The sequence below is a fragment of the Mesoplodon mirus genome, assembly GCF_964341445.2.
Source record: "Mesoplodon mirus genome assembly, chromosome: 9".
Lineage (NCBI taxonomy): Eukaryota > Metazoa > Chordata > Mammalia > Artiodactyla > Ziphiidae > Mesoplodon > Mesoplodon mirus.
The window spans coordinates 18,177,940-18,203,746 of NC_138985.1; the positions used below are offsets into that span (position 1 = coordinate 18,177,940).

At 35.1% G+C, this 25,807-nt stretch overlaps 1 protein-coding gene across 4 annotated transcripts in view; it reads left to right on the forward strand.

The window, feature by feature from the left end:
• FAM185A (family with sequence similarity 185 member A) overlaps nucleotides 1-25,807 on the forward strand; it is a 68,385-nt gene that overhangs the window by 19,380 nt on the left and 23,198 nt on the right. For 3 of the 4 annotated variants that reach the window (XM_082632414.1, XM_082632416.1, XM_082632415.1), the window contains exons 5-6: nucleotides 7,800-7,841; nucleotides 22,475-22,570. In XM_082632414.1, coding sequence (XP_082488540.1) covers nucleotides 7,800-7,841; nucleotides 22,475-22,570 — 138 coding nt within the window. The remainder of the gene's footprint in view (nucleotides 1-7,799; nucleotides 7,842-22,474; nucleotides 22,571-25,807) is intronic. The other variant, XM_082632417.1, reaches the window with a different exon arrangement.

Sequence of the window (25,807 nt, forward strand, 5' to 3'; positions counted from 1 at the left end):
GTGTTTAGATATAAAGTTTTGTGACAGTTTACTACCTTGATTTCCTTCTAAATTATAAAAAATTAGATTCTGTGTAAAGTACATTTTATTATATTCTGCTATTTGAATATTTGTGATTTTAAAAGAATTCTGTACATGTATATATGAGATATACATGTATTTATATATATTCTAGTAAATATATTTTTAAAATATAGATATATAGTCTCCTGACTTAGAAAGAAAAGCTTCCTTGAAAGGCTTGCTGGGATTGATTTTATTTATGACATAATTTAAACAAATTAATTAGGGTTAATATGTAGGAGTACTCATGACAGTCATTTTAGTGTTTTATATTTAACTTATGTTATTATTTGGAATACATGATTAATGAATAAAACTGCATTTAAAATATTTAGATTCCCTATATAACTTGGGGTCTTATCTTAGCCTCTTCGGGAACATACATTAATACATAAACTGATGACTATTAGTTCTCTCATTTTTCTTTACTTCAGACGTCCTTTGTTCCCCAAAGATGTAGCAACTTGTACACGCTTAAACTCTTCCTTAAATAATTACTTTGGATTTTAGAAACTTTCACAGAAGTAAAAGTTATACAGACTATACAAATACAGTTGATCATTTTGATAGCACTCAAAATTTCTTAAAGAGATGTCTCAATTTGCTTCAAGAAGGACAGATAGGCTCTGGTGAATTTATAAATCTGCCTTGTGAATTTAGAAAGTCAGAAGTAATATAAAATTTTAAAAGAAAGGAACTTTTATTGGATTAAATGGAACTCTTCATGAAGTTCATGAAAATGCTTTGTTCTAATTCTAGTGTTTATTCTTAAGTTCCTTGTGAAGTTTGTTTGTCATTTTAACACATGATAATTTATGTTAATGTTGAATCTGGACACTTAAAACTTTTTTATACGAAATACCAGAGGGGAATTACAGCTTCCTTTGTGGTGCAGACAGCATAGGTTTTTTTTCATGATTTAGACATATGATAAAATATGTTGCTATTTCATGCAGTGTTTGGACTCCGCTCAGGTCCTTAGAGGGACTGGGCTCCTTTCATAAAGGTGATGCCGCCATTTTCAGTGTGTGGCTTCCAAGCTTCCACTAAAGGAAGAGAGATCATAGAGGATCATGTGAGAAATTTGTTAGCCAGAATGTTTTCAAATGACTTTAACTGCAGAAGTCTGAGATAAAGAGTTTAGTGTGTTCTAAGGAAGGAGAAAGGCACACAGGTATTAGGGGTACTGGCAGTCTGTGTCACATCTTATATTTATAATTGCTCTTTCTCAAATGTCTATGAGTTCCTCCTCTTTTCACACCCCCTTGCTGTTCTCCAGGATTTCATCCTTGTTTCATTGTTTTTCCATTCTTTCTTTTCCTTGGGCATCTTATACACTTTTGAGTCTCAACTACCCTTGTATTCTGATAATTCAAATATGTATCTCTAGTGCTGACTTCCAGCTTATACATCCATCTCCTTAGTAGATGTAGCCATTTGGATCTTTACAGGCTTCTCAAACGACTTCACATTTCTAACTTCTTTTCTCCTACTTTCCCAGCCCTCACCTCCCCAACCTCATCCATAATATAATCCTCCTCCTTTATTTCCATTTGCAGACTCTAATATTACCATGTACCTAATTTCCCAAGCTAGAATCTAGAAGTAACCCTAAATTCCTCTCTCTATCACCTTCCACATCTATCAATCCCAAAGTATAGGTAGGTTTTATCATCTAAATATTTCTTCAGTCTATCCCAGTTTTTTCTTTCAAACTTCTACAGTTCTTTTGTTTTTTTTAATTTTATTGATTGATTGATTATTTTTGGCTGCATTGGGTCTTCGTTGCTGTGCGTGGGCTTTCTCTAGTTGCGACGAGCGGGGGCTACACTTCGTTGTGGTGCATGGGCTTCTTACTGCTGTGGCTTCTCTTGTTGCAGAGCATGGTCTCTAGGCACGTGGGCTTCAGTAGTTGCAGCACGTGGGCTCAGTAGTTGTGGCTCACGGGCTCTAGTGCGCAGGCTCAGTAGTTGTGGCACACGGGCTTAGTTGCTCTGCGGCATGTGAGATCTTCCCGGACCAGAGATCAAACCCATGTCCCCTGCATCGGCAGGTGGATTCTTAACCACTGCACCACCAGGGAAGTCCCCAAACTTGTACTATTCTAATTCAGATTCTTGTCATCTCTTGTCTCAACTCTCACAGTAAGTTTGCTTCCAGTCTTGCGTTCTTCAAATTCATCCTCTTCACTGTAGCTATGGCTGGTTACTAGAAAGGCACATTGAACGTGGCATTCTCTTACCCAAACCCTTTTCCACTGCCACAGTGACTTAGCTAACTTACTAATTCCTTTTTCTGACCTTATGCTTTGTCTTCTAGAATTACACAGTCTCTTACTTCTTCCTGTATATATTCTTACTTGTTCTTTACTTCTGAGTTTTTGATCAGAGCCCTTGATCATACTGGTCAATTATAGTCTTCCTAAAATGATTTTCCCGGCTTTCTTTATCTCATTGACTTTTAGTAATCTTTTAGTACTCAGCTAAAGCAGCCTTCTCCCATCTCTGGCCTTCCATTGACCCATAAATTCTTGCCTTATTAAAGAGCAAAGGTCGTGTTTTATTTACCTCCATGTTCTTAGCATTTAACCCTGTGGCTTGCAAATAAAAAAATCTCTCTCTTCCTGCTCCCACAGCCCTCCCCCTAAGAAAGAAGCACAAAAAGGATTTAACTTTTAAGGATATTTCCTTTCTCTGTTTGGATTACGAAAGTATATGTGCTGTTTTTACCATAATTACATTTATTTTAGTGAAGAAAAATAAACTGATGTTTATCTTTAAATTGATAGCTTATTTTTCCTCTGACCACACTAGAATGAAGAGTTGCTAGTTAAGGAGAACTATATAATTTCTCAAAAATTGGGGTTTGTGGAAAAGTTTCATAACTTGAAAGAAGAGTAAGCACACATAATTATTACAGACCATATGGCATCTGCTTTATTGGAAGGAAGGCTTTTGCAAAGATCTACTCCTCTCAAATAGTTGATTTGTTTATTTTCAGTGCTTGGAGATGAAATAGGTGAAACCAAAATATAGAAAATTGTGTTAGTAATGCCCATTTGGTTGATTTGTGTACTTTACAATATTCTACCTTATTCCACAAAGTATTGGAGATAAGAGTTCCATGTTGTATATTTTAATGACTTTGGAATATTTCTGTTTAGGGTAGAGGTTTTCTAAATATTTTGATATAAGTGGAGAATATTTTTTTTGTTTATTGCTTTAAAAATCCTTTAGCGTTGATAAAAATATTTTGTTATATTCTTTATATTTAAAATTAGTTCCATACTTTTCTTGTTCTGTTATGCTTTCACTGTACAGAACTCTAACATTCAAGAGAGAGGTAGTTTGAGACTGTACAGATTCTGCTATAATGTGAACTAGTCCTCATTTTTTAATGGATCTAAAGCTTCTATTTTATGGCTCTAAAACCGTTGTTTTCTTGATCACTTCACTTTCATTACAAGCACTAATGATTAACTTTTTGAGAAAGACCACATTTTCTGTTTTCATTTAGAAAAGTAATTTTTACTGCATTCATTGAAGACTAATATAAGGTAATAAAGCTCCAAAATTTTGTCTTTCTGAGTGGGTGACTGAACTTACTACTAGCTAAATGACTGACTGTAGAACTATGTCATAGTTCTTTACTAACAGTTAAAATCACAAATATCAGGGGTCTGCTTTACCTTATTTTTGAAGTATTCATAAGGTGAAAACAGTAAAGAGAATTCTGAGTGTCTCACTCTAGCTTAATTTTCCTAAAGATTAGGAAGGAATACAAGATGTTTTTCTTGTATTGTTGCCTATCTTGAAATTCTTCATTGACTCCTTCAGTATAGGATAAAGTCAATAGACTAAGCACTCTATGGTTCTTCTACAGATTTATTTTTACCTATTTTTCCAAACTAATTTTGAACATTTGTTCAAAAAATAATAGTATTTACTATGTACTGGGCAATATACTAAGCTCTCAAAATATAACCCTAAATAAGAAAGACTTAATTCCTGTCCTCATAGACTTGCCTAATTGCTCCAGCCTAACTGATGAGCATGATTTAAATAATAGCGTGTATAGTTATGCCTTTTTACTTTTGCTTACTTCATTATTTTTTCCACAAAATCCTTTCCCTTCAGCATCAAATTTTACCCACATTTCAAACTTCCACTCTGGTGATATCTCGAATATCACTATTCTCCCTGTTCATGCCAGGTCTTTTTAGTCTGTTTCCTCTGAATGGCTGTGGCACCTAATTCATACTGTTCAGTTACAACGTTCACTTATAATTATTAATAAATTCTAATTTTTAACTTCTCATATGTGCATCTCCCCAGATAGCCTATAAGGTTTTGGATGGCCAGTCCGTTCTCTGCAACCCCTGCAAGTGATTCGGGTCCTTCCTACATGCAAAACACACTCCCTTCATTTCAAGTTTCCCAAAGTCTCATCCCATTACATATCTCCTCAGAGTCCAGGATCTCTACATCAAAATCAGATCCAGATGTAGATGAGCCTCCTTGGGTATAGTTGCTTAAGTATAACTCAAGTATCGTTCTTCTGAATCTGAAGACCTGCGAACTGAAGAGACAAGTTCTTTAGCCCCCTCAACCCACATACACTACCTACACACTCAGAATACAAGGATGGGATATGCATAGGATAATTTCTATAGACTTTCCTGTCCAAAGAGGAGAAAATAAGGGGCGCAAAGGAGTCATTGGTCCATAATGATTTTGAAATTCAGGTGGGCAAACGTTGGAGGTTACTTGATTAGATCTCAAGGCCTTGCAGTAATTCTTTAGGGTTCCAGGTTTGCCCTCTGAGTCATCCTTCCTTTTTCATGAAATGTAGCATGTGTTTGAAGCTGAGGAGTTTTCTCAGTTTGCTTCCTGCCAGCAGAATTTTGGGGGTTGAATGGTCTCATTTCACTTTGTACTGTCACTGTCCTTTTCAGTTGAAGTTAGCAATGTGTTTGCTGATACACTTCTCTCAAAAATTTTGTCAGCCTCCTGTGAATCATATTGGGGTTTATTCCATTAGATAAAAGCCACAGCCAAGCATCTCTTCAAAATATGGACTTCTGCAGAGATATTAAGATACAGTGCTCTCAAGCTTTCTAGAGGACCTATCATTTGAGAGGATCTGTGAGATACCCATAATCTGTTTAACGGACTTTTTGTATAACTGATTAATACTGTGAGGTATCACCCTTGAGCTTTCTGGATTCTTAACAAAAGACTTCACAGTCAATCCACCAGTTTTATTTTTAGGCCGTGTTCTGGCCGTGCCCTGGATTCAAACTTTGTATAGAAGCCATTCTTACCTTGAGCATCTTTTGCCATCTTGAGAAGCTGAGACTTTTTAAAATTACTCATGTCCTGGTCTTTCTGTTGTTTAACAGTCCTTTCTTTAGTTTAGCTTATCTTTCTTCTCTTGCATTTTACTGAAGCGTCAAGGAAAAACAGGCAGCACCTACCACACTTTGACTCTGCTTGGCAGTCTCGGTGGCTAGATCATTCAGTTCATTAGGCACATTTCCTACTTTCCACGGTGCTGATAGTGACAGTGTTGCAGAGTTTCCGATACTACTTAACAGGGATCTGCCTTCCTCCAGTTTCCAAAAACATTTTCTTCTCTTCCTTTTGAGCCTTCATGGGAACTAGACGCAGATTCCAACTTTCTACTAACACATTGTTCAAGCAGTTTGGGCTTTCTCTACCATGCTCCTAAAAATCCTTCCAACCTATGCCTACTGTCAAGTTCCAAAGCTATTCCAATATTTTTAGTTAGTTATTGTGGCATCACCCCACTTCCAGCTTTCAAAATCTTTTCTAGTTACCTCTTCCTGTGTAACAAATTTAGCAGCTGAAAACAACGAACATTTATCTTCTTACACTTTGAATGGGTCAGGAATCTGGGTGTCGCTTAACTGGGTCCTCTGCCTCCAGATCTCTCTCGAAGTTGTAATCAAGGTATCAGCTGGGGCCATGGGCTTATTTGAAGGTTCAGCCAAGAGAGAATCTGCTTCCTGGTTCACTCGTGGTTGTTGGCAGGATTCAGTTTAGATTCTGTTGGCTTGGGGCCTCTTGCAGGTCCTTGCTCTTGGGCCTTTTTCATAGGGCAGTTGACAGCATGGCAAGCTGGCTTCCATCAGAGCAAAAGAGAGCTGGCAAGACAGAAGCCAGAATCTTTTTGTTACCTAGTCTTGGAAGTAACATCCCATCACTTTTGCCCTTAGTATTCTCTTTGGTAAAAGCAAAGCAAATCTCCTACACATGAGTGGAGGAGATTATACAAGGGCATGAATACCGGGAGGCAGGGATCATTGGAAGCCATCTTAGAAGCTATAAGATCTTTGGCTACTACTTGCATGTGAATCTGCATTTACTGGGTTTGAAAATTGGAAGAGTATCTAGAGCACACCGATGAAATAATATTTATTTACTTAACCATTTAACAGGAGGATCTTCACAACCTTGTAACTTACTGAAACTTAAAAATAGTTTTATAAGCTTAACTTCACACAAGCCCAATTTTTTTTTTTTTTTCGGTACGCGGGCCTCTCACTGCTGCGGCCTCTCCCGTTGCGGAGCACAGGCTCCAGACGCGCAGGCCCAGCGGCCATGGCTCACGGGCCCAGCCGCTCCGCGGCATGTGGGATCTTCCCTGTCCGGGGCACGAACCCGTGTCCCCTGCATCGGCAGGCGGACTCTCAACCACTGCACCACCAGGGAAGCCCACACAAGCCCAATTTTATTCATATATTCACATGAAGTATGATGGAATATAAAACTTTTAGAGCACATTTGACTTTGGACAAATGAATCAAGTGCCTTTTTTTTTTTTTTCTTTTTCCCAGGTACTGATACATGTCAGTATTTACAAGAGGTATGAAATGAAGTAAATTATTTCACTTACTCTAGATTAATTCTGAGATGTTATTCCTTTATTTTTACTGTAGTTTTGGAATTATGGTAGAAGAGATAATATTGCCTACACTTTCAGTGCAGTAAATATAGGTAGTATGACTCTACGAGTAATTATACATGCAAACACATATGAAGAAAAATCCTACTGTTTTTGGTATTGGAGGAAGGGGCTGGGAAGAATGGTTGTAATATCCTATACATATCCTGGAAAATATATTTTCATTGAGAGGTGGAAATATTTGAAGATTTTTTTCTTTGTTGGTCATATTTCAGTGTTTTCATTATTCCTGCCCCAAAACTTTTAAACTCTTGGCACAGAAACCGCTTTAATCTAACAGATAGACATGCCAAACTGGCCTGAAAAATAATAGTAATTACTTTTTTCCATGGATTATTTTAGTGTTATTTGGTTCAAAACTTGGCTTTGTGTGGTCTGATAAATATTGTGATGTTTAGATTGAAAATGAGTATTGAGCACATTTAAGTAATTTTTTCGTTTTTGGGTTTTAGAAGAATCATTATTTTTCTTCCATATTTCCCAGAAAGTATGGGGGTTTGTTTTTTAGTTATGCTATAAAAGATTAAGGTGGGGTGGAGGAAGAGATTTTGTATAGTTGCCTAAATCTGTTTATTTTCGAGTTGCAACTGAATCTCTCACTAGGTTTGTGGTCTGAGAAAAATTGCCAACAACAATAACAATGTTATTAAATAACGTTGTGGATAGCTAACCATGTTTTAGGATACCATTAACACAGTTCCTTTTTAGATTATCCCTAATGTATAAAGTTGTCTTTTTCTCTTTTGCAGGTAATGTAACATTACAAAGCAAGATGGGTAACATCACAGTAGGTATGTGCTAAGTGGTTGGTAAATTTTGTGTGCTTTTTAAAATAGCTATATTTGTGATATTTAATTAGAGTAAATAAAGTCTACAGTTTAGCTGATGAACCTAATAGGATCCTGATATACCTATTAGGATTCTGCCTGGTCAAATATAGGCAGACCCAGTATAGGAATATGTGAAATTATTTCTGGAAGTTCATTGGTTCATCATCCTATAAATACTGTATAATTATAGGTTTGGTATCAATCAGAATACTGTTAGAATTCTGATTTCATCACTTTCTACACATAGGCAAATTACCTAACTTCTCTGTACCTCAGCTTACACATCTGAAAAAAATAGAAATAACAGTAAGTACCTATCGTATGGGGTTCTTGTAAGGATTAAATGAGGTATATAAAGTACTTTAGCACAGTGTCTGACGTATGCTTAAATACTCAATAAATAATAGCCATTTAAATTATTGTAATTGTTCTAATCCTAGGCCAGAACTAATAGCGGCTAATGGTACTTTAGACCTAATCACCACACGTGATGCTGTGCCTGTGGGAGCAAAAGTTAAGATTTCCAGATTGTTTGTTTGTTTGTTTTTGGCTGCGTTGGTTCTTCGTTGCTGCGCGTGGGCTTTCTCTAGCTGCAGTGAGCGGGGGCTACTCTTTGTTGCGGTGCGCGGGCTTCTCATTGCGGTGGCTTCTTTTGTTGCAGAGCACAGGCTCTAGGCACGCGGGCTTCAGTAGTTGTGGTTCACGGGCTCTAGAGCGCAGGCTCAGTAGTTGTGGTGCATGGGCTTAGTTGCTCCGCGGCATGTGGGATCTTCCCAGGCCAGGGATCGAACCCGTGTCCCCCACACTGGCAGGCGGATTGTTAACCACTGTGCCACCACGGAAGTCTCTTCCAGATGGTTTAGACAGAGCTTTTCTCTAACCCAAATAGCACCTGCTTGCCTGTTGGGTGAAGGAACACTGTGAGCTCTAAGAATGGTGGTTGTTTTTTAGGCCTTAGAGGGTGGGGATTTGGGGATGGGAAACTCCCTCTTTATTGAGCAGCTGTGGCTTATTGCCAGTGTGAATGCCCAGGCCTCCTGGTTTTGTCCTTTTTGACATTTGACATTTTCTTTTTCTTTGTGCTGACTGAAATAGTGAATATACCCAACAATCCTTTTCACTGTCATTCCTTCTGGATTCTCTGGCTTAGAGTGCACATCCTTTTTTAAGTTTTCTAGACATTATAACTTTTATGTTCAGTGAGGGATAAATAGAAGATAAAGGCTTCCTAAGTGATGATTATAAATCATTTTAACTAAAACATGACAGGATTTACCTGTTTTCCAGTGAGAAAGCAAAGTTCACTGCTGACTCTTCAGGCCATTTCATCAGAGGGTACATCTGGGGATAGTAAGGGAAGTTTCTAGGGTGAAAAAAAAGGTACACTAGTGAGAAGCTGAGCTAGCTGAGGAGAGAAAGTCCTAGACATGGGTGGAGTTTGTAGCAGTAGGGAAGGAGGAAAAAGAAGGGGAATATTCCACATTGGGAGGCATGAGAAGTTTCATTACCCACTAGCAGGCCCTTTAGGCAGATGTGAATATGAGGAATACTTATAATCTAATATAATCGATAATGCTAGGATTATTGTTGGATGGAAGTGTGGGAACATAAAGGGAAAACCATTCTCTCTAAAACTGGAAATAAATGTGTTATTTATCCATACTGAAAAAGAATAGTAATAACAAGGATGAAATGATCAGTAATTTACATCTTTGAAGATGCTTTCACACTCTGTATAATTGATTAGCATTATGAATTCTTGTTAATTTCCCCTATTAACTTTCCCCTTTTCCCAGTATTAAGTATTCGAGAGATTTTAAGGCAAAGTGTTTTATTTTTCTTAAATAAATCTCTGTTCATTCAGAGAAAATTACCTGAGCTCAGTGTTAAGAAATATAACTGACCACAATTATAGAAGTATTTAACGAGCCTTTATAATTTTCTTCAGTGAAACATAAATGGCATCTGTGGCTTTAGGTTGTTCTTAAAAATTCCAAATAAGTGAAGGTAAATAAAGGTTGAATTTCTAATTTTGTAAACATCATTGATAAATTTTGAGTCCTATTTTGGAAGAGTCTTTCAAAATAAGAGAAAAAGTATGCATTTATTAAGTTATGATCTGTGATAGTGTAGAAAAGCATGGACTTCAGAAGACTGTGAATTTTGGTCCTACCACATGTTAGCTGTGTGGCTTTGAAAAAATTACTAAATCTCTCTGAATTTGCATTTTTATACATGGTTACCACCCATATAGCCCAAGGTTTTTGAGAAATTAAATAATGTAAAGCACAGCCCAATGCGTGGTAGTCATTCAGTGTTTAACCTTAATAATAAGGGAAGTGTTCATTTCTTAAATTCCTTTAATTCTTTGAATATCTCTATTAAGACTTTGGAAGAAAGTATAAACTATGTCACTGTTTATATTGATCTTAAGATTGTGTTAGCATTTGAAGACAACCATATGGCAATAACTAGTCTACGTATATTTACCGAGTGCCTGCTTTATAATAGGAAATCGTTTAGGTACTGAGGAATATGTTGGTCAACAAGATGTCTTTATGCTCACCTTCGGGCTGAGAAAAAAAACGGTAGGTATGTAAATAACAAAAGATAATTTCACATAGTACAATGAATAAATAAGAGAGGGTAATGAGATAGAGAGAGGGGAAAAGAAAGCTACTTCGTTTAGCAATCGGGGAGGGTCTGGAGAAGAGATATTTGAATTAAGCCCAGAGTAATGGAAAAGAGGCCTGTAAAATTCTGGATGCACAGCTGCCCAGATAGAGGACAGCCAGTGCAAGCCCTTAAAATGGAATGAGTTTATAATTTTTGAGATATAGAAGGGAGACTTGTGGAGAAAGTGGTGTGAGGTGAGGTAAGTGAGAGCTAGATCACAGGGCCTTATAGATGTGGTAAGAGTTGGGACTTTATTCCAACTACAACAGGGTGTAGCAGGGGAGATATACAATTTGTATTTAAAGAGAACCACCTCGTTGTTGTATCAGAGGGGTGCCAACGTGGAAGCAGGTGACTAGAAAGCTTAGTTTGTTTATCCATTCTCCTGTTGATGGCTACCTGAGCTGTTTCTAGTTTTTGGCAATTGTAAATAAAGCCGCTATGAACATTCTTAGACAAGTTATTTTATGGATATGGAGATTTTATATATAAAATTGACCCTTGAACAGTGCAGGAGTTGTTTCAACCCTCCCTGCAGTCAGAAATCCACATATAACTTTGCAGTTGGCCCTCCGCATCTGTGATTCTCCATCTACAGAGTCAGCCCACTTTAGATTGTCTAGTACTGCAGTATGTATTTAGTGAAAGAAATCATGTATAAGTGGACCTGCGCAGTTCAATCCCGTGTTGTGTGTATGTATTTATTTTATATGTATGTACATATGTATTATATATATGTACGTATATGTATGTATATACATTTATTTTATTTATATGTGTATATATAATATATATGTGTGTATATATCACACATACACACATATATGTATATGTATTTTTTTTTCCTTCTTAATACCTAGGAATAGAATTGCTGGTTTGAGGGAATTCCCTGGTGGTCCAGTGGTTAGGACTCCACGCTTTCACTGTTGAGGGCCTGGGTTCAATCCCTGGTCAGGGAACTAAGGTCCTGCAAGCCACACGGCGTGGCCAAATAAATAAATGAAGAGGGCAGGTGAGGGGGTGACAATAAAATATGGATTAAATTCTAAAATACCAAGTAAAATAATTTTTAAAAAAGAGAATTGCTGGTTTGAGTAGGTATGTTTATGTTTAGTTTTATGGTGAACTACCAGACTTTTCCCAAAGTTCCATTTTACATTTTCTTCTACAGTGTATGAGAATTCTAGTTGCTCTGTATCCTTACCAACATATATTATTGTCAGTCTTTTTGTTTTTACCCATTCTGGCATGTGGATAGTAGTATATCTCTGGTATTAATTTACATTTCCCTAATGGCTAATGGTGTTCAGCACTTTTTTTTTTTTTGAAGTATAGTTGATTTACAGTGTTGTGTTTCTGATGTACAGCAAAGTGATTCAATTATACATATATATTTTTTCATATTCTTTTTTCATTAGAGGTTATTACAAGATAGTGAATATAGTTCCCTGTGCTATACAGTTTATCTATTTTATGTATAGTAGTTTGTATCTGCTCATTCCAGACTCCTAATTTATCCCTCCCCCCATTTCCCCCTTGGTAATCTTAAGTCTGTGAGTCTGCTTTGTAAATAAGTTCATTTGTATCATATTTTAGTTTCTACATAAAGTGATATCATATGTTATTTGTCTTTCTCTGACTGTTTTGCCGAAAGCCTGTTTTCGGTTTTAAGGTTCATTGGATTCGCTGCCAAAATCACCACTTGTCTCACACAAATAAAGTTTTAATCAATTCTTTAATGAGAGGTGATTTAACTTAATTTTAATGTAAAATCATTAGAAGGAGAAGAATAAGAATATTAGAAAAACATTACAGGGTATTTACATCACCGAATTGGGCCAACACCTACTTCCAGATCCAAACAGCAGCTGGGAAGTCCCAAGTAACAGCAATATGGAGCCCCAATTGGGAAGGGTCCTGGGTGGTACGTCCACCACACAGGTGAGACTTCAGACTGGAGTTCTGGGGGCTTCTGTTTATAATTAGAGGCAGCAAACCATTATCAGTTTTTGCTCAGAAATTCAGCTCTGGTTCAGTTGTAACAATGCTGTTAATTTCATCATGTAAGTCACAAGATTTTCCAGACCCCAGGGGACTGGCCAGGTCCCCAGGGCTCAAGAAATTCCAAGACCCATTCCCTTTCTTACCGTAAGTGCTGCTTGGCTTGCCAGCAGCGGTTGTTAGGTGTGCAAGCTGGCATGCAGTCCAGGCAGGGTCACAGGTCCATCAGAGGCCTGCTTCTGCCTCTGACGCCTGAAGGAGACCATTTTACTAGTTTTCCCAACACTGACTTACTTCACTTAGTATGATAATCTCTAGGTCCATCCTTCAGCACTTTCTCACATGCATATTGGTCATTAGTGTACCTTTTGTGAAGTTTTGTTCAGATCTTTTGCCCATTTTTCCATTGGGTTATTTCTTTTTATTATTGAGTTGTAGGAGTTCTTTATATATCCTAGGAACAAGTCCGTTGCCAGATATTGTTTTTCTGTGTTTTCTCTCAGTCTGTGGCTTGCCTGATTATTTTCTTAACAGTGTATTTTGATGAGAAGATGATTTCCATTTTGATGAAGTCTAATTTACCAGTTATTTTTATGGTTATTGCTTTTTGTGTCCTTAGAAATCTTTGTCTGCCTTCAATCATGGAACTGTTATCCTTTGTTTCTTTTAACAGCTTTAAAATTGTTGCTTTTACCTTTGATCCATCTCTAATTTTCGTATTTGTTGTGAGTTAGGAATCAAGATTCATTTTTTCCCATATAGATGCCTAGTTTTACATCACCATTTGTTGAAAAAACTTCCTTTCTCCAATGGATTACTTCCACATCTTTGTCTGAAATCAAATGACTGTATAAGTATGGATCTATTTCTGTACTGTCTCTCCTGTTTCATTGATCTATTTGTCAGTTCTTAGGCTAGTACCACACTGTCTTGATTATTGTAGCTTTATAACAGTAAGTCTCTTTGGGATTAGCAGATGTAAACTAGTATATATAGGATGGATAAACAACAAGGTCCTACTGTATAGTACAGAGAACTATATTCAATAACCTGTGATAAGCCATAATGGAAAAGAATATATATATATATATATATAAAACTGAGTCACTTTACAGCAGAAATTAACACAACATTGTAAATCAACTATACTTCAATAAAATTTAAAAAAATAGTCTCTAAAATAGGTAGTTTTACAAATTTGTTCTTCTTTTTTTAAATTTATTTATTTTATTTATTTACTTTTGGCTGCGTTGGGTCTTTGTTGCTGCGTACAGGCTTTCTCTAGTTGCGACGAGCGGGGGCTACTCTTCCTTGTGGCGCGTGGGCTTCTTATTGCCGTGGCTTCTCTTGCTGTGGAGCACAGGCTCTAGGTGCGCGGGCTTCAGTAGTTGTGGCTCGTGGGCTCTAGAGCACTGGCTCATTAGTTGTGGTGCATGGGCTTAGTTGCTCCATGGCATGTGGGATCTTCCCGGACCAGGGATCGAACCCATGTGCCCTGCATTGGCAGATAGATTCTTAACCACTGTGTCACCAGGGAAGTCCCTGTTCTTCTTTAAAAGTGTTTTGAATTTGATTTTCTATATAAAATTTAAAATTAGCTAGTCAATTTTTTGCCAAAAATCCAGTTGCAATTATATTTGGAATTGTACTGAATCAGTTTGAAGAGAGGAGACACTCACAAAAATTGAGTCTTTCAATTCATGAGCATAGTGTAATTCTTCATTTATATATATGTTTAATTTCTGTCATCTTGTTTTGTAGTTTCCAGTGTAGAGGTCTGACACATCTTTTGTTAAATTTATTTGTGTTTTTGATCCTATTATAAATGGAATTTTAGAAAATTTCATTTTCTAATGGTCTGCTGCTGGTATATAAAAAATACAACTGATTTTTATACATGTACCATATATCTTGTGACCTTGCTAAATTTATTTATTTGTTCTAATAGTGTACTTTTTAGAATCCAGAATTCTTTTCTATGTAAGCAGTCACTCTGTTTGCAAATTAATACAGTTTTACCTCTTTCTTTCCAATCTGTATTTCTTTTTTTTTTCTTTTGCCTTATTAGACTAGCTAGGTTCTTCAGTACGATATTGAATAGTAGTGGTGAAAGTAAGATTCCTTACTCTTGTTCCCAATCCTAGTATACAATATTAGAGGGAATGCATTCATTGTTTTACCTTTTAGGTATGATGTTAGCTATACAGGCTTTTTCTAGATGTTCTTTACCGGACTGAGGAAATTCTTTTTTATTATTAGTTTTCTGAAAGTTTTTTTCTTTTCTTTGATCATGAATGGTTGTTGAATTTTGTCAAATGCATTTTCTGTATTTCTTGAAATTATTGCATGTTTTATTCTTTTTTTACGCTATTAATATGATCAACTACATAGATTTTTGCATGTTAACCAACCTTGTGTTCCTGGGATAAACTGTACCTAATCATGATTTATTATCCTTTTTATACATTGTTGGGTTTGGGTTGCTAATATTTTGTCAAGGATTTTTGCATTCATGTTTATGATGAATGTTGATCTGTAATTTTTTATTTTGTAAAATCTCTGTAGGTTTTGCTATTAGGCGTATGCTGTTCTTTTAAAATGAAGTTGAATAGATTCCCTCCTTTCTCTTTTCTAAATTTATGTAAGATTGGTATAATTTCTTCCTTAAATGTTAGATAGAATTCACCAGTGAAAGCTTCCTTGCAAGTAGGAATGTTGTTGATAATGAATTAAATTTTGTTAATAGATATTCTGTTATTCTATTTCTGTTTTATCTGGTATTACATTTTGGTAAGTGGTATTTTGAAGGGGTTTGTCTGTTTCATTAAATTGTCAAATTTGTTCACATAATGTTCATAGTATTCCCTTATACTCATTTTTATGCTTATAGGATCTATACTGATACCCCCTGTTTCATTCCTGATATTGATATTTATATTCTCTTTTTCCTGATTAATGAGGCTAGACTTTATCAATTTTGTTGATCTTTTCAAAGAACCAACTTTTTACTTTGTTAATTTCTCTGTTGTTTGTTTTCTAATTTATTGATTTTTGCTCTTTATTTTGTTCTTCCTTTTATTTACCTTGAATTTCCTTTGCTCTTCTCTAGCTTCTTCAGGTAAAATGTTAGGTCATTGATTTTAGACTTTGTTAATATTAGTTTTTAAATGATAAGTTCTTTTAAGCAGTGCATCCCCCAAATTTTGAAATGTTGCATTTTTCATTATTATTCATTTTAAAAGATTTTAAATTTTGCTTGTGATTTCATCTTTGGTCTGTACAAGTCTCTTGTTTAATTTTCATATATTTAAGATTTTTCTAGATCTCTTATTTTTATTGATTTCTAATTAAATTTCATTCTGCTTAGAGAACATACTCTGTGTGATTTCAGTTGTCTTACATTTATTATGATTTATTTTATCATCCGGCCTGTGGTTCTAGCCTAGTGCTACATGCCCTTAAAATGATGTGTAAGGCAATTATTTTTTTGTTGTTGTTCTAGTTGTTGTATCAGTTGCTGAGAGAAGGGGTTTAAGTTTTCAACTAATTCTGTCAGCTTTACGTTTGGCTTTTGAATCTCTGTTATTTAGGTACATATGTATTCATGATTGTTATGTCTTCCTGATGAATTAAACCTTTTGTCATTATAAAATGTCTTTCTTTATCTTAGGTAATATTTGTTGTCTTGAATCTACTTTGTCTAATCATAATAAAGGCACTCTTTCCTTCTTATGCTTAATGTTAATAATAATAAAGGCACTCTTGTCATCTTATGCTGAATGTTAGCGTGGTGTATCATTTTCTGTCCATTAACTCTCAATTGGTCTTTATGCTTAAAAAGCATCTTTTATACATAGCATATGGTTGGAACTTGCTTTTTTTAAACTCATTTTTAGAATTCTGTCTTAAAAAAATTTTTTTTAATTAATTTATTTTTGGCTGCGTTGGGTCTTCATTGCTGTATGCGGGCTTTCTCCAGTTGTGGTGAGCCGGGGCTACTCTTTGATGCGGTGTAAAGTCTTCTCATTGTGGTGGCTTCTCTTGTTGCGGAGCACGGGCTCTAGGCACGCGGGCTTCAGTAGTTGTGGTTCACGGGCTCAGTAGTTGTGGCTCATGGGCTCTAGAGCGCAGGCTCAGTAGTTGCAGTGCACAGGCTTAGTTGCTCCGCAGCATGTGGGATCTTCCCAGACCAGGGATCGAAGTCATGTCCCCTGCATTGGCAGGTGAATTCTTAACCACTGTGCCACCAGGGAAGTCCCTAGAATTCTCTGTCTTTTAATTGGAGTGTGTAGTCCATTAGCATTTAATATGATTATTGTTATGGTTAGGTATTGGTATATGGTTGGGTATTGGTCTACCATTTTGTTATTTATTTTGTCCCTTCTATTTTTGTTTCTTTCTTCCTCCCTTTTTTTGACTTCTTTTGCATTAAATGGATATTTTTCAGAATTCCATTTTAATTTTCCTTTTGACTTTTTAGCTATACCTTTTTGCATTTTTTATTGGAGTTTCCAGTGATTTCAATATAGAAATTTAACTTTTCTCAGTCTATTTAGAATTAATATTATGCCACTTCCTATAAAATGCATAAGACTTGCAACCAGATAGATCCATTTACCTGTTCTTGTTCTTTATAGTATAGGCTATCATATCTACATATATTATAGATCCCTTAATATTGATTCATTGATATGACTTTTGCTTTATATTGTTATATGTATTTTAAAGAACTTAAAAGAGAGGAAAGTAATATTTTATATTTATCTAGATATTTACCATTTCCAGTGCTCTTTATTTCTTCCTGAAAATATGATTTTACAAGTGGTATCATTTCCTTACCATTTCTTATAGTCAGTCCAAGTCTGCTGGCAATAAATTCTCTTAGTTTTCTCTGATCAAAAATGTCTTCATTTTGCCTTCTTTTTGGAAGGATATTATCATTAGGTGTATAATTCTGAGTTGATTGATTTTCTTTTCTGTATGAATAAAATATAAACCAGAATAAAAGACAGGTAACAAACTAGAAAGATATCTGATACATATATATAAAATCTCCATCCATATGTACGTACAACAAATGAGAAGAAAAGGAACAATCAGTGGGATGGGAGCATGGATAAACATGAACAAGCAGTTCACAGGAGAAATAGTCCATATACATGTACAATGTTGTTCCACCTTACTGCTAATCCAAAACATCTAAATATAAACAGTCATGATTTAAAACATTGATAATATCCATTGTTGAGAAAGTTATGGTGAAACAGAGATTCCTATCAGTTGTTAGTTCAAGTATGAATTGATCAACCATTTTGTAGGTCAGTTTGGAAGCGTATATCAGAATTGGAAGTATCTACATTTGCTTTGCTCTAGCACTTCCCCTTTTAGAACTTTATCTCAAGGAAAAATCTGGTAAGGATATAAAGATATATGCATGAGGGCATTTATCTCTTTGTTTATGATAGCAAAAGAGAGTGTACATTTTAAGTTGTTCCCAGTAAGAGAATAATTATAGTATGGTACATTCATAAAGTGAATATTACTCAGCCTTTAACAATACAATAACCTAGCTCTATAGTATACAGTATACAATATAGAAAGATATGCCTGACATTTTATTAAATGAATAAAAAAGAGTAAAACATTGTACTATCATTTCAAAGTATTATGTATATTTTTATGTTGAACATTAATTCAGAAAAAGAAGGGAGGGAAAGAGAATGGGAGAGGAAGTGAGAGAGGAGCACAGCAGAAATCATCCAAAATTTATATAGAAATCAAAGCTGTTTAGATCCTGTGATAGGTTTCTTCCTTTGAATATATCTGGACCTAAGTCACTGATTTGGGGGAATACATCCCATTTCTACTGACAACTGGATCAGGAGATGCCATACAATTTTTCAAGAACCCACTCAAGCTCTTTCATAAGTCAAAAAACATTGCTAAATTTTTTGTTTAATAATAGCATACTGCTTAAGAGGTTAAACAAATAAACAGAAAGTTGACATAATCTTTAAGCAAGTCAGCAAAGTCCTAGTTATCTACTTGGTGATGTGCTATTTCTCACTTTAGTAAATTGGATGGAAGCAACTCTATTACCCCTAGAAAATAGTAAGCAGTCAGGGTCAATGAAAAGCTTGAAATACCTTAAGACAACAACTTTTTTCATTTCTATAAGCAAGAATTGTATACCTATCTGTGTACATTACTGAAGCCTTAGAAAAAAGGGCTGGTTTCATTCATAAATCTCTTTGTCTTAAATAGAATCAAATTTTACATTTTGTTTTTTTTGGGGGAAAAAAGCTCAAAACAAAATGTTTTGCTCTAGGAACAGCAGATTTTATCTATAAAAGGCCAGATAGTAAAATTTTTAAACTTTGTAAGCAACACGGTCTATCTGTACTATGCACTTCTCTCACTTTAACATGAAAGCAGCCATTGACAATATACGAACAAATAGTTGTGTCTGTGTTACAATAATACTTTATTAAGAAAAACAAGAGGGGGGCTCTAATTTGGCGACCCTGCTGTAGAGTCTAAAAACCACTATTGTTATGATTCTGGAGAAATTTGGGGTTTGATGCCTTAATCCCAAAGATGACAAGTGGGTAATGTTTATTTGAAATTTCTTGATTGATTGGTTTGCGTTTTCCTTAGAGTAAAAGATCTGCTGGAGAAAGTTGAAGGCAACTGCAAATCATGACACCCTAATTAAAGTCAATTGAGTAACTTGGATTTTGAGAAATTGAGATCAGTAGAAGCAAAACAATTACAAAGAAACACAAAGTGACTTAGGTACCTGAGAGGGAAATTTGTTAGATTAGCAGAGGCTTCAAAATATTGGAATGGATATAAGGAAAAGGCCATTTAATAGTATCAAATTGGGATATTATGAGACTAGAGGTGATTTAGGTATTATACTATCTGATTTCAGGAAAATAGATTGTGTCATCTCCATGATTCCTTTAAGAAGAATATGTGTAATTATGGTCCTTTAATTCTAGTTTAGATAATATAATTGATTAGCTTCTTAGGTAATCTCATCAGTCACTTGGATTTTGTAAATATATTCTAACCTACATCCCCAAACCCTGTTCTTCCTAATTTCCGTAATACATATAGTAGTCTCTTAGAAGCTGAAGTGCTATAAAAAATTTGATTATGTATATCAAAACCCTGATTTTTCCCTAGTCTCATATTTTTAAAAATAATATCTTTCTTCTGGAATACCTGGTCATCTTCCATTTAAAAAAAGTCAGCAGGAGAAAGCAGAGCTTGATATTAGATAATGGTGGAATAGAAGTTGCTCACCCAGCTTTACTTTCCCTGCCCTATGTTGCCTCTTTTGGAAGGCACTGCCAGAAGCCGTATACTGGTAATTATATCTTTTAAAAAAGAATATCTTCATAGGTTTTTTTGGGAGTGTGGGGAGCAGTAGGGGTTGCCTTGTGTGTCTCTCATAAGCCCAGCCTCCTATATGCTATCTCCCTAACATAGAATACCTAGGCAGGACATTAATTTAGAAAACTTTCCTTGAAGTGACCTTAAAATTCTGCCTTTGCAAATCCTTTACATCCTATATATAAAACTCGTTCCTTGTTCTTGCAATTAGTGTAGCTTTGGAAGTGTAGGAATCAAGTTGCAGAAATCAAGAAATATCTTTTGTGTTGCTGTTCCTTAGTTACCTACGTGTTGACACTTGAGGTGAAATTATAAAAATTCAGAAGAATTTTCTGAACATGCTTGAACAATTTCAAGAGAATTCTCCCTTTATCTGAAGGAAAATAGAAAAGTTTGGAATTTTAGCCTTTTGAGCTTAGCTGTTATTCTTTGCTTAATAGCAGAGTACATATCACAAATATCTGTTTATTTGATTATATGTTGTTTTAGCTGGTAGTTGACATCAGTTTTTCTCTTTTGTCTGTGTAATTGTCCAGGAAAACTCAGTGGTCTCTGTCAGATGAACTAAATCTTTGTCCAAAATTGTGGTGATAGAAAACTCTTTGTGGGAGTTTATTCCAGTCACTGTCTGGACTAATAATTTTCTGTTTACTTCTTAATCTCTAATGCATATTTCCCTTAAGTCTTCCTCCAAGAGCTATAATAGAATTTTTCTGTATTGTGAGTCTCCAAAAAATGAAATTCTGTGAATGAAGCCTTAATTTGACTCTTGATAATTAATTTTTCTTTCCAATCATTTGTATTATAGAATACAAAAGAAAATTAGTATTTTTCTTACTATATAGCTTTTAAAATACCACCTTTGCTTTCTCTTTTGAAAACACATCTTGAGTTTTAATTTTTTTGACAGCCTCCAGTGGATGGGCCATGATTAGAGCTCAAGATCGATAACATGAGGATGTAATTAATTAGTGGCTTAGGATATAATTATTTAGGTGTTGTTTATGTCCCATGTGAAGAGGAAAAGAAATAAAAAGTATTGTTTATGAACCATATAAAAATCTTGTGGGTTTTTTCCCCCTAGAGAAAGCAAGAAATTAAACTGTTGTTTCAAATATTTTACTTTGTTCAATTTGGGATAATAGACACTTTGTAGTTCACATTTTTTTACCGTAATATATTTTTACTTACTTATTTAGGATGTAGTAAGAGATTTTTAAAGGAGTTTCTCTTGGTGCCTGAGAAGAGAAATATTCATCCTTTTCCAGCTATTCTGTCATTTATATCCAGTGACTTTTAACTTCCCAGCTTCAGTGTTCGGTTTTGACACTCAAAAATTAAATGCACTGGATCCGATAAATGGCATTTTGATTATAGGTTAGAGATAAATTATTATAAATTATCTTGAAGTCACATTTTAAGCAGTTTCTTCCCAAGTTTTTGTCTTTGTTGAGAGTCATTTAACATTTATTGTAAAGAAGAATGTTGGCTCCTTTGTGAGTATACAAATGTTTTTTTCCTTCACATTTTGCAAAAAGTACAATGTAATTTTTGGCATTATTTTCACCATACTCCCTACTTGGTTTCTACTTTGAAGTAATAAAACCTCCTGATAAAATATGCTTTTTGAGAGATCTCTCTAAAAAAATATGCTTTGCTCTTTTCAGGGCAATCAGATAGAATATTGAGCTGAAAGTTCTGTTGCTGTGGGAGAGGAGGAAAAAGGAGAAGCTACCTAGCACTGACTCTTCAACATAATTCTCTTCTTTATCTGACTGTCAGCTTTCCCTGGAACTTGAAATGTTGGCTGATTAAAAACTGGGTTCAGTGTTGACATAGGGAAATTTGAGTGTCAAATCAGGACCACCTTAATTGTAATTTTCTTCCCCTGACTTAAAGATAATCTGTTCAATTCCAGAAACTTGAAATATTTAGATATTAACAAGCTTCTCCCACTTTTCAGGTCATTCCTTCCCTCCCCCCCCATCTCTGTCCCTCTGAGAAATGCAACAAAACCTTATCTAGAGTAATCTTTCACTATTAGCTGCACTTTTTAGTACTAGCAAATTTGCTAAAAGGAGAAAATATAAGAGTTTTGATTTTTGTTAACTTCGCTACTACTTATACGTGACTGTACGTGAAATAGAGTTCTTTAGTAAATATTGAAAGTTGATAATAAACTAAATGTATCAGTGGTGCTTAATGGTCTTGGCTGTCATTGCTTGTGTACTGTCCTTCCTACACATTAGGTTTTAGAGTAAACATGTTTAGAGTTAAGTTTTGGAGATTACTACAAGCATAGGGATTTTCTTATTAGTTATCCAGCTGTGTATTTCTAGATTGCTGATTCTGTTTTCATTTTAAAACAAAAGATGGTATAGTTATAAGGAAAATACAAAACCTTGCAGGACTCTTAGCTCCTTATCCTAATGCTGAAGTAGAGCCTTTTATTTCAAGTTTATAATTACAGTTACTTAAATAAGACGATTATGCTTATGGTTCTTCCTTCCTCCTAGATTCGTCTTCTGGATGTCTAAATGCCTTGACTTATCAGGGTGCCATAGATGTTTATGTCAGCCAACTGGGAAAAGTGGAATTGAAATCCCATGAAGGTTAGTAAGTAGAATGTTTTATTTTGACATATGGTGTAAGGAAGGTTTTATGTAACATTCAGGAAACAGATGGTCAAATTGTCTTATCTACACTGACATAGAGATTTCAATAAAATTTTTCTCTGTTAGAACCTGATTTAAAGACTGGAACACTAGCCCTCCAGACCAGTGATCTTTGAAACTTTTGGAACAGATGGCCATGAAGACTATCTTTCCTTTTGTAATACAAACAAAAATGTTGTAATTTATTGACTCTTATCGTGGAATTTTTTAGTGTTAGTGTTTGGGTTTTTTCAGTTTAGTTTTATGTCGGAAATAGAATATTCTTTGGAGGGAAAGTGCTCTCATACATTCTTTTGGAAGCTTTCCTACTAACTTATAAGAGGACCTTCTCAGGCCATTACTCTAGAGTAATACTTTTAAAAGCGTGATCCTGCAATAAAGGTATCACCAAAAGGTCCTGTAAAGTGATTATTGACTTAGTCTCTTGTAGTATCAGGCTTATGATGTGTCTCTTTCTGTAATCTTATTTCTAATACAAATAGCTTATTCTAAGAGTCCAAGTCTTTCATTAATAATTATACACTTTTTAATCATCTGAAGGCTGAATATACAAGTCTTTGTGTGCGTGCATGCTGGCAAGTGACTTGGGTACTTGGAGTAGCTTGGCTATAGTGGCTTAAGTGACCTGGGTTCAGAAAGTTAAGAACCATAGCTCTGTATAAAAAATTTTTTAGAGAAAGTCTGGAAGCTCTTGCATATGGGCCAGAACAAGGCTATGTGTATAACAAGGAAAAAACCTCTACAGAGACCAGTTGTTCCTGCTGTTAGTAATTTCTTTGCCATGTTGGCAAAGTTTAGATACTTTAAACCTTAAAGTTTAAATTTTAAATACTTTAAAATTTAAAGTTTTAACACTTTTTAATAGCTTTTTGTCCAGTGAGGCTCTCTTGTCAATGTCAAAATAAAACTACAAACACAGACGTCTGAAACTGAAGTTATTGCTGAGACACAGGTATTTTTTGATTTCTCAAGATCATATTTTTTTTCCTTTTAAATAGGATAATATTATGTTCTCACTAAATTTCTAAGAGCTTCAATAATACTATTCAGGGTATTTTGTAAATGTCAAAGAAAGTCATATAATTGCATTCTTGTATTATGAAGACCCAAGGAGAATAAACATTACTACATTTAACGTAACTAGTAACAGAGTAAAAGCAAAGTTTTGAATAGCAGCTCTTACATGAAAATTATTTCCTGTTTTGTATGGATGGGCAAAAAAGTAAAACAAAACAAACAAAAGGCATTGCTAATCTTCATCCACTTGAATTATTTTTAACTATTATTTGGATTGTTGTTGCAGTAACTTATTGAAATAGCATATGATGTTACAAGATTTGATTGGGATTACAATTTTGTGTTTTCTCCTCTTGGGACCATGATACTGGCAGGAGCTTAAAGATAACTGGAAACAAAGATTTCTGTCTTAATTCAGGTCTCTAATTCTCACTACACTTGGGAACAGTAACTTTCTGGAGTGATGGAAAGTTATTCAGGATTCTATTGCTTAATAGTAAAGACATCTGGAGTCCTTTCCAACTCTGCCACTGTCTTGCTGTAGGGTTTAAGAGCCAGCTACTTGAGTCTCTTAGGCTGTCCTTTCAACTCCTATGGCCATTTTGCCAAGTGAAAAAATGTCACAATGCTTGTTTCCTCTCTTCCTATGAAACTTAACATAGTGACCTTATTCATTCATTCAGAAAGGCTGTGTTATGGCTTGAGAGTCAGAACTGCATCTGAGTACTGACTTTTCCACTTAAAAATTGTCCTTGATAAAGCCACTAATCTTAATATATAGTATCCCTTCAATAAATAATGCTGTTGTTAGTATTAGTTCACCTTTTAATTTTTAAAAAATGGTATTGATGTCAATAACCGTGAAGCAGTTTTTGAAGTGAAAAGAGGTTGAAGACATACAGGAGCTCTCCTTTCTAAAGAAGATAGTCTTAGAGATGGGACATTTGGGAAAGCTTTCAAGTTATGAGAATTCTTCATTCACAAATAGGAGTGGAGTTTTAATAGTGATAGTTTTTGCTTTTAAGGATGTGGAGAGAGATGGGGATAGAACTATCTGCATTGCTTAACATTTTTAAAACTCTGACAGATTTAAGATCCCTTATTTAAGAACAGAAAAGAAAGATGTTCATAAAATTATTATATTTGATGTATTTAGAGATAATGTCCTAGAAAAAGTTTTTAAAATCTGTTATTTTCTACTTTTTAAAGTATGTTTGGTAGAAAAAACATGTATCTTCTATTCTTCCTGACATTTTCCAGGTTTGTTTTTGTTTTGTATTTTCCTAAAGCTCTCATATCTGTTTTTATGGGCAACTCCTGTTAGTAGTTTACATTTAAACCCTGAAAAGCAATTTGTTTTTTAAATAAGATAAACCAATTGTAGTTATGTGCTTTCTTCCCCCCTTTTTGAGTAGTAAATATGAAACGTCATCAGTCTTAACCCCAGATTTCCAGCTCCCATTAGAAAGGCTGAGAAGATATGGAATTATTTAGTGAAACTTAAGCTTATGTTAACCAAACTAGAAAGCACACAAAGACCCATAAATCAATGCCTTCTAAAAGGAATCTTTACAACATTCACAATGGATGTCATCCTGACCATCTTTGTCCACAGAGTTGGGGTGACTGTTTTATGGGAAAGGCCTCTCTTATTTATTTGATACATGAGAAATAGAGAAAGAAAAACTCTTGAAACAGGAGTGTACTGGTGATTTTGCACTGCAAACCACATAATTGTTTTGAAAAATGATTCCTTCCTAACAGACTACTTTTTCTTATTTCGTCCTTTAGAAGTTGAATTATTGTAAGATTGTAGATGGAATAAAGTTGAGTGTCTTGCTTCAGGTACCCAAAAAGTCTGTAATCCATTAAAAAGAAACGTTAGTCAGTTGAAATTTAAATAAATTTTTGTTATCGCCCTCTCCACACCCCCAACCAAACAAGGTACCACTGAAAGCACAAGAACTCAGGGTTCTGGTTGTATTATAATGATCAGGGAGGTTACAAGTTCTGTAATACAATGAGGTAGCCGTGTATGAAACACGACAATGGTTAAGAGCATAGGTTTGTTGTCACTGAAGTGGATCTTGATTCCAGCAGTAGCTGTAGTGGAAACCTGAGCAAGTTCTTATCTGTAAAATCGGAATTATAATAAAA